This window comes from Ammospiza nelsoni, chromosome 1 (assembly GCF_027579445.1).
Source record: "Ammospiza nelsoni isolate bAmmNel1 chromosome 1, bAmmNel1.pri, whole genome shotgun sequence".
NCBI classification, from domain to species: domain Eukaryota; kingdom Metazoa; phylum Chordata; class Aves; order Passeriformes; family Passerellidae; genus Ammospiza; species Ammospiza nelsoni.
The window spans coordinates 52,002,576-52,023,651 of record NC_080633.1 but is presented as its reverse complement, the minus strand read 5'-3'; the positions used below and the strand labels follow the sequence as shown (position 1 = coordinate 52,023,651).

The 21,076-nt window shown below is 38.4% G+C and overlaps 1 protein-coding gene across 2 annotated transcripts in view; it reads right to left on the bottom strand.

Annotated features, from left to right (window-relative positions):
- The window catches only part of TPK1 (thiamin pyrophosphokinase 1), a 302,955-nt gene that overhangs the window by 226,511 nt on the left and 55,368 nt on the right, over positions 1-21,076 (bottom strand). For both annotated transcript variants that reach the window (XM_059478894.1, XM_059478901.1), the window contains one exon: positions 19,111-19,185. In XM_059478894.1, coding sequence (XP_059334877.1) covers positions 19,111-19,185 — 75 coding nt within the window. The remainder of the gene's footprint in view (positions 1-19,110; positions 19,186-21,076) is intronic.

Here is a 21,076-nt window from a genome sequence, read left to right as displayed (position 1 = left end):
CTAAATTATTAATATCTCCAGGTTGGAGAAACTTAACATCATTAAAAGGTTAGTATCTTGTGATTCTTACCTTAGGTGTGGGTTTCACCTATTTTCTTATCTGTTGATTTAAATAAATATATGTAGAAATTTTCCATGGCTATAAGTTGCTTAGTAATGAAAATTACTTTCACCCAAGGAAGAAACACCTTAGAAAGCTGGTCAACAATGGAATATTCCACAAGTGGATATAAGGATTGCTAGTATATGGAAAGCCTTATGCTACCTTGTCACAATATGGACATAAGAGAAAACATAAATGAAATCTGTACATTTCTATCCATTGAAACACATAATTTTTCAATACTAGGTATCTTGAGCACCACTGACTTAGTAAGCAGATAAATTATTTTAAATTGGAAAAATTCTAGGTAATTACCACACTCCTTATTTATTATGTGGATTAGTGGAAAAGAGTTTGCACTATCCAGTGCATATCCTTTACTGAAATAGTTTTTACAAATGCAGGAATACGAAATGCTACATTAAATACTTGCACAGGTTCTGACTTGCCGGTGTTCCAACTCACAAGCAGCTGAAGTCACCCAAGCAGCTGCCAAAATTGCAAGACTGGTGCAAGAGGGAACTGAAGTGTAAATTTGATCACAGCACTCTTTGTGTATGATCAGCCTTTACTCCAACAAGGCAGATTTCACAATCCCCAGCACCGTGTTCTTGTGTAAAATGATTATTGTCTATTGGCATCAGACAAGCTCATTCAATATTTTACTGAGTTAATCCAGGTGCATAAAGGTGCATAAATAATCTATACACACTTCATCATGGAGGAAAGGCAGAGGCAAATCTGGGAATAATTATGGTTGCATAAATTATGGTTGCATATACTCCAACAAGATAACCATTAAAAGTCCAATTAGTTCACTCATGATTTCCCTGTGGGAAATCTGTTCATTTTTGGAAGCAAGACTGTGCTTCTTTATAGAGGGTGTAAGCATTATTTTAAAGCCGGCATTAAAACTCAGACCCACTGTAATAAATACCCTTTACAGTGACATAGTGACTGAGAAGCCAATAGCTAGTTGAAAAGCTGACTACATTCCTGAGAAGTCCATTTAAATATGAATCCCATCTTCTTCTCCAGTTATCAATTAAGATGCAAGGATCTGACCTTAAGCAGAAGTCACAGCCACCTCCGGTGTAAGCATCCACTGACTACTCAAGCATGATACCAATTTGTGAGTAAATTCTTGGTGAGTGAATGCAAGGTTCTCCAGGGAGAAGCTTGAAACATCCAGGTATTAACTATTCATGAAGCATAATGTAAATGAAAGGGTGGCCCTGTGCGAGGAAGCGCTGCATTGTGAGAAGCCAGGCTGAGGGCATGGAGGGGATGTAAAAAATGGATGCTCTTGGCAAGCCTCTACGTGTCAGATGGAAGACAAGCAGAAAAAAAACCACCTGGTCTTACAAGTATCAGGGGGAATAAAGGTTCAAATAGACATGCTGACCCTGATTCTTCCTGCCTAACTGATCCTAAAAATCTCTGCACAGCAATCAGAAGGACTACCCAACAGGGTGAGTTGGGTCAGTATGTTAGTGTCAGCACTCTGAGCCACCTTTCTGGAGATGTTTCTGCCTCCCCCTTCACCAGGAAAGGCCTCCTGGACAGATAATGCAGATGCTTCAAATCAAATGGTGCTAAAAATGGTATTTTAAAGAATTTTTATTTTATATACCTATTTTATATAGGTATTTTACAGTGCTTCTGTAGCAGAAGCATTCTTTGTGATTGCCATCATCACAAATGATCCTACTGCAACATAGAAGGAATAGTTCAGTAATACCAGTACAGGATCACAGTGATTACAGCAGCAAATTGGAAAAGAAAAGGAATCACACTTGTGTTTAGTCTTGCTATGGTGTGGCAAAGCTGGATCAGCTATGAAAAAAAAAAATACAAAAACCAGAATAAGGTTGTTTTCACCCAATTTATTTTCTGGAGGGTGTAGGCATTACCTTGAGGCTGAAACTAAAACTTGCACCCATTTTAATATATACCCTTCACAATGACATTGTGATTAAGAAGCTACTAGCTTCAGTCAAAAAGCTGACATTCATAGCAGAGCCATTTTATCCTACATGTTCTATAGCACTGTTTCACAAGGTTGTTTTCCATACCAAAGGCCCTTTGACCCTGCACCATAAATTTGCTTCACATGAAAACACTAAACTAGGTACTTAATGTACTACTTCTCCCACAATCTCACCTGAGAAGGGATGGGAAGAACGACAAAAAGGCAGTGTTAGAACCAGCAGAACAAATGAGTTTAAGGATCACAGCATCCCTGTAAGTCAGTTCAACTTACCAACCAATGAATCAAAAAAAGCTCCTGCTTAAAAGACATTCCTCTAAGGCTGGAGATTTTTCTTCTTTCTCACACAGTAGCTGATACTAACATTGGATTCTTCCTTTATTCTGTGGACATGCACGTTTTCTACTAAAATGCATTTCTTAACCCAGCTGCTCAAGGATAAAGTGAACAAAGTAAACCTCCTTGTATCCCCTCCCTTTCCCCAAAAGTATGTTACCAGTTCCTACTAGAGAACTCCCCTGTTACCTGAGAAAACCAGCTAACCTAAACCCTCTTAAAGAGGTAATTGATCCTGCTGCAGACCCAAATCCTATTGATGTCCATGTCATGAACTTGTGCTGGTTACAAAATAGGAAACCCAAAAGGCCCATTTGAGCACACAGGACCCATTTTGATAGAACAGAGAAGATTTCAGTCTGGTTTAAGCCAGGCTTACTTGTCTCAATAAAACCACAAAATTCTAGCACTGCCTCTGTCCTCCTTCATTCAAGGGATGTGATGTTTCCCTACTATTTAAAATTCTTCATCCAGCTATCCTTTCATTATTACTTTTTGACTGTGTTCTGTAATTACTTTAGGTGCTTGTTTATTCACAACACCCACCATGTCTCTAAGCCTCCCTTTGTAACAAGCTGCCAGCTTGTCTCTCTGTTCAGCTGATTCCCATTATCTGGTCTACCCGTCATCTGAATATATTTAGTCTCACCCAAGTAGTTTTGATTATCAAGATTTTACTACGGTCTAATTAGTGACATTTTTATTACTAATTTGTCACTCAGACACTTTCAGTCACATTAAAAATTCCTGCCAGCTTCTCTGAAATTGCTATGTGTCTGCAGTCTTTTTCTTTTCATACAAGATCAGCTAAGCATTTTTATTTTGCTAGATGTTTGGAGGACTTTTAAAGAAACACTTAGGAAAATAATCTTAAGTTGAACGAGACTTTTGAGCACCACAAAGAGGATGCACAGCCCAAGGAAGTAGTGTGTGGTATCCCACCTCTCAAATAAAGGTTTGAATATCACCAAGAAGGATGTAGAAAACACTTGATACCTTTAGGTCCTTCTCATTTTATTTCTAAAGGTATCAAAGTGGTTGAATCATGACAGAGTGACACTTCCTCACACACAACCTATCAGTCAGCAGCAGCTCTGTGGTAGTTCCTAAGAGTTTTTGGCATATGTGGCTGGCTGTGCCATGTGAGTCCCTGAGGAGCTGCAACAGTATGCCAAAACAAGCAGGAGAGATGAGGCTGGACGTGGTGAAAGGCTGCCAAACTCTACCTGAAACTCAGCCCTGCACATCAATAGAGACATCAGAACAAACCACTGCCTCTTGTATCTCTGTCTTGAGCTCTCATATCCTTCCAGCTGAATGGAAGATGAAGTTTACACCCATGCATTCTACAACACATTGCTCTGGCTGACCAAATTCAGACCCTATTGCTGCATCTGCCTTCATCAAGTTCTGCTGTTTTCAACCACTAGATTTAAATCCAAGGCGTAAGCCTTCCAGAATAGCACACACTGGTGAAGGGAGACAATTTCTGGAGACATGATACAGCTATAAACAATATTTAAAATTATTAACTCAATATTACACTTGTTTTAAACAAAATCTGTCCTGGAATTTAGAATGCAGTCACACATTGCTTGCAAAGAATTAATAAACAATGGCCATATGCATCTTATAAAACAAACTGCTTGTGCCTTTAACTGTTAATTACATAGATAGATCCTATTATAAATAGTTCTGAAGCAATCCATTAACCAGATGGCTTTTAGCAAATCAGAATTTATTACTCTTTTATGAGCTACTTATAAAAATGTAACTTTCAGATAAAGAATGGGAAACAGCTGAAGCAGTTGACCATATCTGTTTTCCATTATAGCATCTTTGAAGGTAGGGCGAGGGAGGGAAGAAATAAAGTGTCTTATTAAATGCTGTATAGACAGCTCATCCTATTGGAAACTTCTCCCTTCTCCTAAGGAAGGATAACTCACACAAAGACTTTACTGCACTGGAGAGTGATGAGATCTATTAGCAAGGGCAGTGAAGGCAGCTGAAATATTCACTTCTTTCTGAAACTGTTACTGAAGTCAAGGAATGGAATCAACTGCTTTTGACATTAGTAGGAACAGGACTTCTGTCTCAAGTGCCTGTGGCTGCAAATAAAAGCAAATGCTGTAAAATAGCTGAATAAATACCTTGGTATCAAACATTAGTTGATTAATTACTTCCTCATGAACCTACTGAAAAGAATTAAAATTCTGAGTGACACAAATGTAATTTATTTTTGGCCCAAGCCATCAGTATTTGTTTACATTTCCAAAGTTTTTACATTAGAGATTTTGACAAGGTTGCAGCCTGTACATTCAGAGGCTATCCATAGCACAGGAGAGGGTTAACTTTCGAACGTGTCATTAAAATCCATTTCACAAGTCTTACGGTCTCAATAATATCAGTGGGCAATGAACTGGAATTCACACTCATTTGGAACTTTAATAGATTAAACTCCAACAGAAAGTTGGCAGATAAAAAAAACTGAGATTGAAAAATGACTCGTAACATTCAGGATTCATTTTACTGCATTCCTCCAAAGAATTCTTACCCAAAGGAAGTGTTACTTGGGAAGGTGTTGCTGTTTGGGGTTTGACTGGATAAGCATTTTTGTGGAAACCTGAGATTCCACCATCATGCAAATTATGATTCATGCTCCTACACAAGCTGACATCCAGAATGGAATGCCAGCTCATCATCCACAGCCCACCAGACTTTAAGGAGATAGGCACCAAGCCAAGATTTAATGAAGTCATGGAAAAGCTGACCAATGGTTACAATGGTTGCAGTCTTTTGCCAACAAGGGTTCAAAGAAGATTGATCCACCTCTATCTTCTGAACAGAAATAACTCATACAAAAAAGAAGAAAACCACGTAGCTATACACAACCTTCACAACTGATGAAGGCTTTTGGCCTCTTTCCTTATCACACTCAAACACTCTACATAAGTCTTGAAACCATAAACTTTGATAATTATCAATACTTGAACAAATCTCAACAACCACCATGCACAAAAAGAAGACTCATGATATATGGATACTCACATCTTAGCATGAAAGGATCTTTTCCCAATTTTCATTTGTAAATCAGGAAAAGAAAGTCTGGGGACCTCAATTAGATAAACATGTATTTTTTTACGTGATTTGAGTAGGATTTTCCAAAGAACTGAAGGCAACGGAACTTGCCAGTTTTAAATGGCATAACTTCTCCAGGCTACTGTGAAAAAATATTGCTTATGCTTACGTCTCCTTGGGTATATTGCAACTTTAACATTTCTCCTGGAATGCTCAAATGTCGTATATTCTCCATGAAAATACAGTGTGTCAATCTTCACATTCAACTTCTCCCTCAGCTGCTTCTAGCATGGATTCAGAATGCCTTTTCTAAACAAAATAAGCCTGTGCTACAGCATTACCAATAGACAGAAACAACATCCTGAACAAACATTGCTTTAATACAAGTAAATGAAAGATTGGTTTTCAGACCCTAGTGGACACTGTGGCAATTGGTTTATTTTAGCACTATATCTCAAATGCTGAGTGAACAGGAAGATACCCCAGTAACACATTGCCACAGTATTGGCTGCTCAGAACATGTATGTTTCAAACTTGAATGTGGTGCCACATGCTCCTTTCCACTGCTTTTCTCAGTGTCTGGTAACATTTGGCATTTCAGACATATTACAGGAAGGGTAAGTACTTGCAGTATGACTTGAAACACATTTCTGATTCAGGTGATGAATCCCAAACAGAAAATGAGGTATCACATGAGAACCAGAGACACCTCTAGACTAGAAAAATCTCGGAAGTGACCTAAAGAAACATGCAGCTAAACAACCACTCCTCCATGTTCAGAGAGAGGAGCACTTCCACAGAGAAGTCAAGACTCAGTGCCCTCCCACAAATCTATATTCCACTTCCACATCCTACTTTTTCTAGATTCCTTGGGGCAAGGCCAATAGCTCCTAACTCATTGTAGAAAAATAAATCACTGAACTCCCAAGGGAGCAGACTCAAATGACTTTTGATCTTTTCACATGGAGGGGTTTCCTAAACCAAAGCTCATAACTCTTCAGTCTGTATCAGAGGGGTTTTGACACTAATGAGAGCATCATTTATCACCATTCTCTGATCCTAAGACTTCAGCATGAAATTATCAAATCCACTGACATTCAGTATCTATTAGTGTCTAAAAATGACTTTTAGCTCCCATCTGAATGTCTACAGTGGCTTTGCCCTTTCAGTAAGAAAAACCAACACTCACACAAGTTCCTAATCTCCAGGTTCAACAACTGTGTCTATGATTGAAGGAAAACACACCATTAGGCCCCCTTCAGACCACTGTACTAACTCATGGGAAACAGTGATATTCTTCTTTTATAATACAAGGCTAGGAAAAGCATTACAAACAAACTAGGAGTAAGGTTATTAATAGGCTTTGAACAGCCTAAACTATTCAGAACAAAATCTTTTATAGTTTCTTTTTAGCAGTGCATTCAGTTTGGAGGCAATGATTGTGCCATTCTTCTGGACCTAGGAAGGAGCTGGATACTTCTTTACTGCAAATACAACATAAAAAATGTAAGTTTGTTGCCCTAAAGTGTCTGCAAGATCCTTTTTCCCAACCTTTTATGGCTAGTAATATGGATTATCAACTACAGCATCCTGCACTACCTTCATAAAGGAGTGGCCTAGATAGTTTGATGCTACTGCACCAGCAAGGACAAAGGTTCAGTGTGCAGTTATTCATGCTATTATAAGCAGTGCCAGTAGGATAAGATAGCACACTCACAAAAGAAAAAAAGGCCTCACACACACAAAAAAAGGCCAAACAAAAAAACTCAAAGCCACCACAAAATAAAATCCCCCCCCACAACCCTGTTAAGACTTGCAGCAGACTTCAACAAATTTTTCACGCCTCTGATTTTAATATCTAAAAGAGAACAGCATCAGCACGCCCTTGCAATATAAAAGAAAACTGTTTTAGTAAAGATTTACTATGCTAATAACACTAGAGCCTCCCTATTGTCCCACACATTTTTAAAAAGGACACTGCATATGTATATTCAAATTGCCAGAGATGAACAGTGGGTCACAAACAAAACTTAAAATGTTGAATTGTGTCAGCCAAATGGATAGTGCATTTATTATTTCTACCCTTTCTTATGCATTTTGGCATAGTCAGTTCTGCTGCCAAAGCATTTTTAGAAGGTGAATATAAAGGATGTGAAGCACTACAGTCACTAATGAAATATGAGTGCTGCATTAACGCTCACTCAAATCTATAGAGCTAAAGAAAAAGCAATAAAAATTAAATGCATGATTTAGAAGTAATCTTAAACACTAAACAGATCCTAAATTCACCAAGGAGAGCAGACTTCACAAATCACTGCTAAGAGCAATCTCCCTTCCAGACTAAAGGTCAGCTCTGGATGCCTTGTTAATATGTATCTGGGTTTTACAAAGTCCTAATGAGAATGCTGCTCGCTGACAAAGGTGCACAGGCCTACAGAAAAAGAGGTGGTCAAGGAAAACCACAACCAAAGCATGTTCAGAATTAGATGATAGCTTTGCAGTCTCCAGGGCCTTACCCTTATTGTCCCTCTCCTGTTGCTAAATAGAGAAGGAAAGTTTGACATGGCTAATGGGAAAGACTTGAGAGTAGAAGACAACACTGAGATTAAATAGAGCAGACTAACTATAGACTCCCACAGAATTTCCTTTCCTCTTTATTTTTTTTTGCACTACACTGGCAAAGAAGAGAAAATAACCTGACATCTGGGCTTCTATTCAGGCCTCCACACCTCCTCAATTATAGGTACCTAGCAGATATATCTAAATTTCCATGGCGATCCAGAAGACAACTTGGATCTCTGTCCATTGACTGAGGAAAATACTAGCATCAACCTAGGAAACGAATAAACTTCAGCTAAATATCCCAAGTTAAGAGAGATATAACTGGAGGACCCAGTGCACTACTACTTAAGCAACTTTAAACCTTGTCAGTGTGAGATTAAGTGGACAATTACTGTGGCATGCACCCTCTTATGTTTCCTCAGCTCCTTCAGGAAGCAAAGAGAAAGACAGGTTCACAAAAAATTAAAAAAAAAAAGGAAACTTGCTTTTGCCAAACAGTTGATAAGATCAGAGTTATTAATATAATACCAGCAAGGACAATGTATAGACAGATTTGAAGAACCAGTCTACTTCCTTAATATGTTAATATTCTCAGGAATTAAAATTGGCTACAATCCCACTTGTTCTGACCTTTTTTCCTCCCTAAAAATGATGGATTATACAGTAATTCTCTATGTACTTGAACATGTTGCTCAATCTTCCCCTTCTGTCCATGTCTTTTTTCACTTTCTGTTCCCACCACAACTTCTATAACAGTTATTCAATTTTGGAAAACAAATCAAAAAGCACAGTCTCTGAATCTCTGAATAAGCACGGAAGTGAACCAAACCTGACAATTCTCTAAGATATTCAGAGGGTTCAACCTGCTCAAAGTTCTTTGTAAGACTACTACTGCCAGAAGATTCTTCTGATGGTCTAAAGCCTTTCCTGCAATTTAAATACACCTTTTGATACCTTAAGACAGCCTTGCATGTATTTGTCAAAATGATTACACAGCTCAGTTAAACAGAGTTGACACATGATCTATGCCATGCTAAGGGCAATTCATTTGACAATGACCAAATGTTGTGGCTTCTTGAGCACATTTTCCTAATATTAATCACTTTCTCTCAAAACTTCATCAGCAATCGTGTTCCAGACCTGTAATTACTGCATATCTTTTAAGCAATGAAAATATTTCAGTCTGAATGACCACAGAGGTGCCTTCAAATGCAGCATCCACCGTAGAGAACATAGCTTTTCACATTTACTTAAAACTGGGATAGGAAGAAAATAACTAAAAATTAGAGAGATATAATTTCTACACTACTTTTGTGATACAGGCTTATCTATAAAATTCTTCTGACTGCTAAAATTCTTCAGATTTGTAAGTTTTAAAAGAATGAGAAACTATACTGCACTGCTGCTTTGAAAAGGTTTATTCATAGTCATGCTCTGTGTAAGGAATAAGGGATTTAATATTTAACCTCCTAGGAATGGAAGGTATAATTCTCATTCCCTTTATCTTGGATTAGCTGTCAAGACAGTAAGTGGACTGTTCAAACATTCAGTGCTTTCATTGGTTTTAAATCAAGATGAAACATAGGCCAAGCTGTTAAGATGTGCCACATGACGGCATGTCTCAGCTGCTCAGCGCCCCTCCCAGTCCTGGATGGGTAAAAGGGAAGGTTAGGAAACCAGAGTCCACTTAAGGTGGCAATTTAGGCATCCAAAACCAAGAGATAATCAAAGTATTTTACTTCTGATATGATTTGGTCCAGGCACTGCACTTACACCACTTTTGCCTTGTACCTCAAAGGACTTCAAAATCCAATGGACCCACCTTAATCCTGTACTAAAACATGAGCTTGGTGTTTTGTTGAAGCATGTATTTTCACAGGCTAAATAACTTACTCATAATTCTTTGTAAAAATCTGAAGTTTATTAGCAATGTACAGAATTACCATATCCCCAAGTTAATTTTAAGTCATTGTGACAGCACGTTACAAGTTTGTGTTCTTACTTAGGACACTTATGTTGCCAAATAGGTCAGTCTAAAGGCATTCTGAGCCTTTCCAATTCTTGCACTTCAAAATGTTTAGGGTCTCTTCAAAGACTTGCAGTGACAAATCAGCCTCTCTTTCTCTTTTTCCCCTCAAAAGAAATAATAATATTTCAAGTGTGCTGTTCTGTTACTATCCAGTTTAACCTGACAATCATTCAGTCATAGCTTATTACACCTCACAAAACACCAAGGTGATACTATGGACTTCTGGAAGCCAGGGCCTAAAGCTAAGGGCTTGTTGTAGGTAACATCAGGAAGCTTGAAAGAAAAAGTGCATGTTCAGACAAGGAAAAACTTAGTTACCTGCTTAATGACTTCCACGGCCAGAAACAGAACTCCCAATGAGCCAGACCTTGGAGTCTGAACATAAGCAGCAAAGGTTTGAAGGAGCTGGAATTTTTCAAAAGAAAATCCAACAGAATGATACTCGTACTCCAAAGTACCAAATTATTTCAGTGCTAATGATGCTGACATTGAACCAACATTGATTCTTGTGGTTACACCTTATCCAGGACATCCAATTTAACATTAAGGTTTATTTCAGTGAAAATAGAGGGAGGCCCTCTTTAAAGAAACAATTTTATGGAGGTCTGAACCAAATTAATTCAAAGTAATTGAGGGAATATTGATATCAAGAGCTTATACATCAGACTGTGCTAGTCATATAGCTTCCAATAATGGAAGATGATAATAAAACACCCCTAAAAATTATAGTTTGTCCCCATTATTTCTGAGGTCAGTGGAATTTTCCCCAACAAAAAACCTATGACAATGTTTTGCTTCTTTTCCAATGTGATTCACTGTACATGAAACTAAAGAAAGGCTGATATACATCACCATTGTCTTTTCAGAGTATCAGATGAAGAATTGTTAACTTGCAAGAAAAAATGATGTTAACAGCCACAATACTTGTTCCACTTCTATGTGCTACATTTTTGACCAATTACACATTAAATAAAATAATCCTACTATGCTGTTTTATAAATGTAAATGCACAGATTGCTTTAATAGCACATTCACATAATGCTGAAATTTAACAAACAGCCTACTTTACAAAAGAGAAGAGACAATGAGTAGAGCAGAAAAGATATCTATTTTATGACTATATGAATTTACAGTTCAATTTTAATACTTGATAATATGGGTGAGCAAGACAGCATGCATACCATTCAAATGAGAAAATCAGCAGTCCAGCATCCATTTTCTCAAACTACTGCTGTCCCTTCAGGCACTGAACACAGTGAAGGATGCACTCCATCAGTGAAGTAGCTAATAAATACTAGCATAGTCTCAACATATTACAGAAGAGTTAAACTGTTCACTGGGTGAGTTAGTCATAATTGCAGTCAGGGTAATAAAAAAATAAAAACTTTTAAAATTCAAAATCTGGAAATACAACAAGACCCAGGCAAATAAAAAAGAAAAAATCCACTTTTAAAAAGCAGTCACCATTTGAAATCACCACTGGATCAAGGTGAGCCACTTGTACTACTGTGGGCTTCTTGGGACTTTTTTTTTCTTTTGTTTTCCTTTTTTTTTAATTTCCTTATTATTAAAAAAATGTTTTTCTGCCCTAAGGCAACCCAGGAGTAAGAGAAAAAGGAAGACTATAAAACAATGGTTTGATCCAAAGGCCATCAGAGCCAGTGAGAAGACCCTGACACAGACAACCCTAGATAACATCCATATTTTACAAGACCTTAACACTTCACCCTAGTAATGGATTCATGCTAAGCTCTAGCTGTGAAAATAATACTTTTGCCCTGTAGTAAGTCCCAGAGAAACAATGTTTTTATATACTTTTTCTCTGTGTAGCTTGAGGCAGTGAAAATCCAGGAGTTCCTTTCATGGGATTAAAAACCTGCTCTTTTCTGACACAGGCCTTACTTATGCTAACCTCACGCATTCACCTCTGCTCCTCGAGTTCATTCCCAGGACAATTGCTCTTCTTGAATCACTAACAAAATGAGTCATGAATAATCTTTTTTGTCTATTGTCTCGTGCTTCTCTTTCTGCTTGGGGTGCTCCAAAGCACTCTCCTGACAGTATTTTCCAAAGCTCCTTCTTTCAACAGTCCTCTGGGAAACATCATGGTAACCAGATATATAGCACGATGCTATCAAAGCCCTCCATACAGCAAATCTTGTAACAATAGAACTCCCCTAATGGGATTTGCATCCTGGCTTCATAGAAAAGGCACTGTAATAACCTCCCATTTTTTCCTTGTGCTGTAATCATCTGTTATGCTTCTCACTAGTACTTCCAAGTAATTCTCTATTGTTCTGTTACTCTGAACTTCAGCTCAGCGGGGTTTAGTTTTTCAAAGCATCACAGAGGGGAATCTTAATTACTCTATTTTTTTTTTTAATTTTCAAACAAAATCTCAAATCCATAAAACAAATAAAAAATTATTTTAGATCTCAGAATTTCCTGCTGCTGGATTTGCACAGAATTAAAATCAACAACAAAGCATATTCAGCTGACTATGTCTCAAAATTTATCTAGAGACCTCATTCTGTCACAGCTTCTACTATGGTGAAGGAACTTGATCCATGCAAAAGGCCTAGAAGATCAGCTCTGTCCTCAGCTTTGCCAATAACTATCTAAAAATTCTCAAAAAACACCTACCTTTTAAATTGTCCACACACCTAACCTATGTTGCTCAAGATCCCAAATTCCAAACCAGAAAGGCACTAACAATATATATGTCACAAATAGAATAATTTTATCATATTTCTGGAGTTTTAAGCTTTGTTTCCTAAAGATAAATTTAAGCTTCCAGTTCACCACCGAAAATCTGGTTGATATCAAACTTATACAGAGTCATAGGCAAAGCACAGTCTACAAAAGCTCTCTTCCCAAAATCCCTTCTAGTGCAAACTACTGCATGTCCCAGGATCCAGATCCTACTTCACACCTTGAGTCCTGTGTCTAGTTTTGCCTTGTCTCATTTGAAAAGAGGTGCTGCAGCATGTCCAAAGAAGGGCTACAAGGCTGGGGAAGGGTCTGGAACACAAGCCCTGTGAGGAGCAGCTGAGGGAGCTGGGGCTGTTCAGCCTGGAGGAAAGGAGGCTCAGGGGAGACCTCATCCCTCCTTACAGCTGCCTAAAAGCAGGTTGGAGCCAGGTGAAGATCAGCCTCTTTCCCCAGGTAACAAGTCACCAGATAAGAGGATGCAACCTCCAACAGCTCCAGGGAAGGTGCAGGCTGGACATCAGCAGGAATTTCTTCACTAAAAGGGTTGTTAAATACTGGAATGGGCTGCCCAGGGAAGCGGTAAGGTCACAGTCCCTGGAGATGTTCAAGAAACAACTGGATGTGGCACATAGTGCCATGTGACAGGTGGTGATCAATCAAAAGGCTGGACTCTATGATCTCAGAGGTCTTTTCCAAATGATTCTGTGGTTCACGTCCAAGCTTAAGGCATGGTGCTAGCCAGTCCTAGAGAGGGCCAGATTTTCTTGTTCCTAAAGCATAGATTCCCTACCCTTAAGAACACTTGAAATAACTTCTCTCAGACTCCTGTAGCTGAAGGACATAACTCGCATGCAATCCAACAACAGGCACATCACCATAACAAAGTGTTGTTTAAATCTAAATTAAGTGTCACAGAACATCAAATTTAAGTTATTAAATACAAACTAGAAATTATATTCCTGTTTTGATTCAAATATGGAAAAATGAACTTCATATTGACATTTTAGAAGTCCAATAGAGCAGAGTCCCTCTGCTCTCAGTGGAGAACAGAGTAGTTTAGCTGAGGCCAGCAGTAAGAGTTACTGCTAGTCTGGATGCCTGCTAGGAAGTGCAATAAAGCATACAGGTCCATGTGACATTCCAATCACCATTTTTATGAACATTTTCCTATTTATTAATAGTAGCTGCTCTGAATTCCCTCAAGTTTTATGCCAACTGCCAATTCTGGGTCCAGTACAAATTTGAGATATATTACAAGCAAGTTCAGCTAGAAATGAAAATAAAAGGTGAGAAAAAAGCTCACCATATGCCAACAAGGCAAGCTCATTGGATGACAGGTAAAAGGGCAAGTGAATGGCTGCACATACTAATAATTCTGGAAGTGTAGGTGAGTTCAACTCCTAAAGACTAAAGGAAAAGGTATTAGTCATACAGAAGAAAAAAATAGTACCAGGGAAAGTCAGGTTACTTCCCCTCCTCTTATTACTACAATATCTTTTCTTCAGACATTAAAACTTTTCCAACTGATCTGTTACCTTCCCCTCTGTACATCTGAACTGATACCTGGACTTTGTATTGCTACTTATAACTTCCTTCCCTCTTAAACCTCAACTGAAGACATTCAAAATATAAATCACTGATTATATATCAATCACTGCAGACAAAAGCATATGGAACATAGAATGTATGGCAGCATGTGGCATTCAAAGACAGGTGACTTGGAAATCATTCATACAAATCAGCACCTTTTCTGATCTGATTGTTTAGTTAGGAGAGATATTTGGTAATGCACAGTCACCTCTAGGTGCTCACTAACCATTCATTATTGGCATTTTCACCAAAGAGTAGGCTGGCCTTGACAGGAAAGTTGCCTGACATTCAACAGAGGATTTGGAATGCAACAGTTGCTTTGATTGAGCAGTTGCAATATGGGTATTAATAGAGAAAACTCAGTTTATGGATAAACCATCACAATATAAATAGTCTAAGAAAATACCATTTGAAGACACTTTAACAGAGTTTGGATTTGACTTACTACATTGCTGCCATAAAAGAATACTTTCTGTTATCTCACTACATAGACCTCACACACAATATAGAGCTGGAGCCTCCAGGGTGAGCAACATTCCTATTTCTGGAGCTCCTCCCTTTTCATGATCTACAAGGGGACATAAAACGCCCATACACTATGCATATGAAGTGGCTGGTCATGCATATGCCATGTTGTCTGTAGAGCAGCACAAGATGACACAGATAGACCCCAAATTCCTTCACTGGAAATAACTGTCTATGGAAGGGACTGTTTAGGGATGTGCACCTGAAGGATATTTTTGCAGCCTGGTTTCATAGACGTCTCCTTTCTATTGACTTGTCCAACATTAAACACACCTCCCACAAGTCAGGATTCAGTCAGCCCCTTCCAAAGGGATGATGGTAGCTTATTGTAATACATTAGCCAAGGACATTTGGTAGTAAGAACGGCTAATATTTGAAGTTTTTCAACATGTTTTGTTTGATGAAAAGCTTTCATGGAAAGTATTTATTTGTGGAAAGAAATCACAATCCTTTAGAGGAAGGCACAGTGGCCAATGTATGACAACCATTGTGAGAACTAAAAAATACATATGGACACATTTTCCTACTGTAAAGCCCAACATCATCAGGTTGCTATGGAATGTTGTCATTTCACTCTGACTTTTTAAATAATAATCTTATTTTCCAGAGCACAACTCCTTGTTCTTTAGAGCTGTCATTGTCAACATTTAAGAGTGGAAAGCACTCTGCAATGCATAGCCATTTAACATCCTATCATAAAGCAGAGACATAAGGAGATTTTGGATCATTTGAGTAGCATTACATTGTAGGGGTAATGTTTTCAGAAACAAGAAACAATTTTCAGATCCTGAACTTAAGACAAATTTCACTGAGGTGATTTCTCAGCACTTCAATAATTCTGCCTCTTCCCTAGGGAGACATCAAAAAGCCAGAGCACTCAGCACTAGACATAGCTGTAATTCTTGGCATAAGTAAGTCATTGCATTTCTGATTAAAGAGATTTTTAAAAGCAGAATCAAAGACTCAGGAACTTTCATTTACTCCCCAGAAAGCCCATTCTGTTTTCAGCCACTAAAACCTGGGCTTTTATACTTTTCAAACTTAACATAAAGACAGCTTCAGACTTTCAACTCACAGTCAATTCTGTGAAAGATATATTTACATTTGAAATCACTTGAGAAGTAGCCCCAGAGACTAATTCAAACTGGATTTTTTTCACAACCATATTTTTTTTATTAAATAGGATTCAAACCAGGAGATAGAAACTTTGCATAAGCAGGAATTTAGCATGCATGACAGTGTTGTTAAGGTAAGGCCTACTGGATCTAGTCTTCCATATAGAAAACTCACAGACAAAAAAGTTTGCAGCTTTGAGAAAAGCAGGGTCCTGACTCTTGGACATATTTTCCACATTACCTCCTATTCCCCTTCACTGATCTATTATCTTCAATTTCTCTTGCCATTTGGTTTTTCCCCTTCTCACAATACGCAGCCCAATAAATCCTTCAGGGAACAACCAGTGTTGTCTGCCATATTAGTCTTCATCCTGCTTTTGCAACTGTCCCTTCTCCAGCATTTCCTCCATCCTGCTTTTAGGACAGCACTAGTACTGCATGACTGTACCAAACACCTAACAAGTGAATATATTCTAGACTGATTCACTACAGTCATGACATATAATAGACTAAAATCATGTAGTCCTTAGCTTGTACTCCTTCACTATTGTCACTTATCCAGCTTGTATGGCGAGAATGGTAAAAGAGGTCTCTTGGAAGTGATGAAATCTGATTTTAGTGTCCTTCACAAAGCACAAAGAAGGAAGTTCATGCAAACTTGTACTGACTGAAATAGTTCTTCAGAAAGTATGTCAGTAAAAATAGATTTCATAAATGTGTGTAATAAGACAAAGGTTAATTAGCTGTAACCACTTTTTCTCAAGGTCAAGAGGAGTTACACCTGGGATAATTTTAGCCTAGAATAGCCACTTATTGATGTGATTTCTTTTTTTAAACTTAGGACATCTCACATCACATCACTTTTTACTTGACAATAAACTGACATGACTAACAAAAGAAGTTATTTTGATGTGTGTCATGGGGTAACTTTATGATGCTTGTTTCATTTGCTTTCCTCCCAAATTTGCCCTAAACCAGGACAATAGGACCAAACTACTTGAAAATAACACATTTCAGCATTCTGTACTGAGTATAACAACACAAGATTCCTGTAATTCAGAGAAGTGGGACAATATCTTATTTTTCCTTTGCATTTTTCTCTCCCTTTCTCCCCAAGTTTGTGTAGCTAGCAATATTCTGTGGATTAACAGCCCTATTATTTCCTTCTCATCTCTCCTTTATGATATCTCAAGCATACACAGATGGTCATCAAGCATTGTTCCTAAGGATGAATCCCTCAGAACTTCTTTCAGTTCACATACCAGACTCCAGGTTCTTGTAATCCTGCAACAGTCCCTGTGCTAACAATCCCTCCTCCAGAAGCAGCATCCAGAAAACTGCTGACACCCCAAGTAGTCCACTAGCACTGTAAGCCAGGCATTACCAAAACCTTGTCCTGGGTTCACTAAGGTTTGCTGCAGCTGAGATGCTTCGAAGAAAAACATTTCATGTTTACTACCTAACCACCTACATCTGTCATTTTACTTAGAAAATATCCACCTATTTCTTAAAGTAATCTCCCAGCAAAAGTCTTAATAGCTTAATTAGGACTTCTGCTCCTCCCACAAACTCTTTGGAAAACTGTTTACAGCACCAGTGATCACTTTCAAAACAGTTCTGCTCAGAGAGCAGGAACCCATTGAGGTAGCTTTGAATTAGACAGTCTTTGGCCTACTTGATTTTATTCAGCTTCTTATTTCAACCCTTTACAGAAGCACTACAGTTTAAAGGCTCATTAGTGTTACCGTAAGAACACCATGCCCCATGGTTTGAGCAAATGAGGAAGACTTAAAGTTTAAAAAAAAAACTTTAAAGACTTAATATTCTAAAGGACAGACAAAACAAAAGTTTGATCAACGAAACACAGCACTAAAGCAACACAGGCAAGGTACTACAAGGCACTAAATACTGCCATTCAGAAACTGTGCATGTCTGGTTCACTGGCTCTTTTTTTAACCCCAATCTTGAAAACAGGAAAGGTGGGACATAGAAGTAAGATCAAATGCTTCACTCCTTGTCCATTTAATACAAAGCAGGTGTTTCAGTGCATCTTTTTAAATGAAAAAAAATATGTAGAATCACATCTATAAAATAACTGGACAGCCCTTCCACTGAGGGCTTGTTACTTTCTTGCTGATTATGCAAATGAAAGTGAGTCTGTTTGGGGTACAGCACTTGTTCAGATGCTTTGAATCATTTTGTACAATTATCTTCCTTTTTTTTATCACTCCTCTGGCTATATGGGTACCTAATTTGGGCTTACTGGAATTAAGTACTGCAACTATATCCTGCTCACTCCATCCCTTACTTCAATTCCTTTTAACTGCACAGCTACCCCCTGCCAGCCCTTCTGCCTATAGTGCAACCAAATAGCTCTATCTGCTCCAGTCAGTTAAGAGGAATCTCTCTGCAAGGTTCCCATCCTGGGAGTAAGTTAGACACAGTTCCTGTGGCTTTTCAGAAAGCTTCTGAAGGACTACGTTCCTGCATGGAGGAATTAATAGCTCCAAGCTTGTAAAGATTTACATATCTCCACAAAATGTCAGCAAATCTGAAGCTATCATACCAGAGATGATGATTAGCACTGTGCATATTTAACAAAGGAGTAGTGAAATCCGATTTGCATATTTCTGACAAGCACGCAAATTACCCACCGCTTTCACAACTTAGTATCTACACGGTTCATTTTATTTTGATTAAATTTAACACTTTTCACTGATGACCTTTAAAGAAGTGCACACTTCCAGACTCTTCAATGCACCACTGATCTGCTACACTTTGTCAGCAAAACAATGATTGTTCCTAAGAAGCCTCTGAAAAGCTACAGTCTTACACAGATCAGTGCACAAAGTTCTCTCTGACGTGTGCAATGCAAGGAGGCAGAATCTGCATAATCAGCTCATTTGCTGCATTCAGCAACAAGGGACATATTCTGCCAGTTCACACCCTCACCAGAAGACTGCTCTGTAAAGAGGAAATCACCACACTGCAGTTCAACAGACATGAAGTACATTAGCTGGGTAACAGCTAAGAAAATAAGCAAATGAAGATGTATGTAAGTTATTATTACCTCTGTTCCACAGGCAATGGAAATGACCTCTGTTCAAAGGCTGGTTCAGAATCAGAAGGCAAAACTTCGGGTTCCCTGTAAGATAAATGTTGGCTCTCATTAGCAAGAATATTGATTTTTTTTTGTCCTTTTTTTTTAAATTTTATTTTTGCCAGATGCATTTTTGTCCAACCACGTAACTCCACTAACATCCTTGCTTCTCAGGTTTTACCACGGCCAGATTGAAAAACTGTCAGAACTTTGTAACATAACTTTTACTAGGTAGGGTTTTGCTACATGCTTAATTTATAAGTGACTTTTACTTACCGAAGGCCATCCTCAACAGGACCCCACATCTATACAGCTCTCTCATTTCATCTCCCACTTGCTACTCCTGCCTGGATGCAGCAATTACTGATATGAGCTTACCCTGGTCTCTGTTAATGGGGAAGGCTGGAGGAGACTCCATATGAGATGTCTCTAACCTACACCCAATATTCCATCCTCCTGGAGGATGACGAACTCTGGCTGCCCTCAGTGGCTTCTGTGCCTGTGTTTTCTTATCATGTACAAGCTCTAATTGTGGTAGATACTCTACAAACAAAGAATGAAAGTCCGTGACCCAGGAGCTAAAAATCAAAAGCTAGTAAAAGCACAAGTGTACTTTAGCCTGTGTTATCTAGGTGATACTGTAGGCTAAAAACCTCAGTGGATTTACCAGCCCAAGTTGATTGAGCTCATAAAGCCTCCTGTCCCTGCAAACGTGCATGCTGAAGGTCGATAATAAACCTGCAGTTAGAAAAGCCTTAAAAGAAAGGAAGGATGTATGATATGACACACTTTGAATTCCAAGAGTAAATACGTAAATCTTTGGCGGCTGCCTGCAGTGGGATTTGCATTATTTCACTTCCTAATTATCTTGCCAATCGTATAGGAATACAAGTTTCCCCTGGAGCTTGATATCCTTAGACAATCAAGTTAATGAATAATATTTGGTCATGTGAAGCAACTATAATTGAAAAAAGAAATCCTCTATCACTAGAAAGTCTTTTGAGAAGATCCAGTACAGCAGGAGGCAGAAGGCCACTGTAGAAGCCTGTGGCCTAAGCCATATCATGTTATCAAGGAAAATACAGCTGGTCAAAATGCTGAAGTTGAAGGAACATGTAGGGATGGGAGTTGGAAGGGGCAGTCTTTAAAATAATTATTTAAATGTGTGATTAGGAGAACAAAGTGAAGGTTAGCAGACTGGGATACCACTATTCTACCTCTTCTGCACCTTTCCCTTTGAGTGATTTAGGGTTTCCCTCCCCACTGACCCATTTGAGGCTTCAGTTTCCTAAAACAGAAGTAACAGTATTGTCCTCCTTCATAAGTATCAAGAGAAATAGAAATGAAGACCTAGATGATTTTTACTCCATTGAAAATTCTACATGATTATCATAGCCTGGTGCTTTCAAATACCCTCCCTCAAGCCTTCTGCTTCCATCTTTGCTGACATTGTCCTCACTTCCATTTAATCCATGTATATATAGGGGAATAAATTTTCATAGGGAGAGGTGGAAAGACCAAGTAAACAAAGGAAAAGTGAGAAAAGTTTTTCCTGTGCACAGTTTTGCCTTGCCCTTGAACTTTAAGAGAAAGGTAGAAAACAATACATTCAAACTAAGTGCCAATTTCCAGCTGCCTCACAAAATGGGACCTCAGCAGCAGATCTCCTAATGATTGTTAAGTGAGAAAGGCTGCCAACTCCTTGTATTAAACATAATCATCTAGTGATGCTCTTCATTGAAAAGAGCCAGCAAATATCACAGTTTCTGTCACTGGTACAGTAATACAAAGCAGGCACAGGTGCTGTAAGCCTATTCTTGCTGGTGAATCACAAAAGGCATTTCTGTGCCTGTTTTAAACCCTTAAACCATTTCAGCATATGATTTCAGCTTTTCTTTCTGCACATCAGAAGTACTCTTGTTATATATATTAGGGT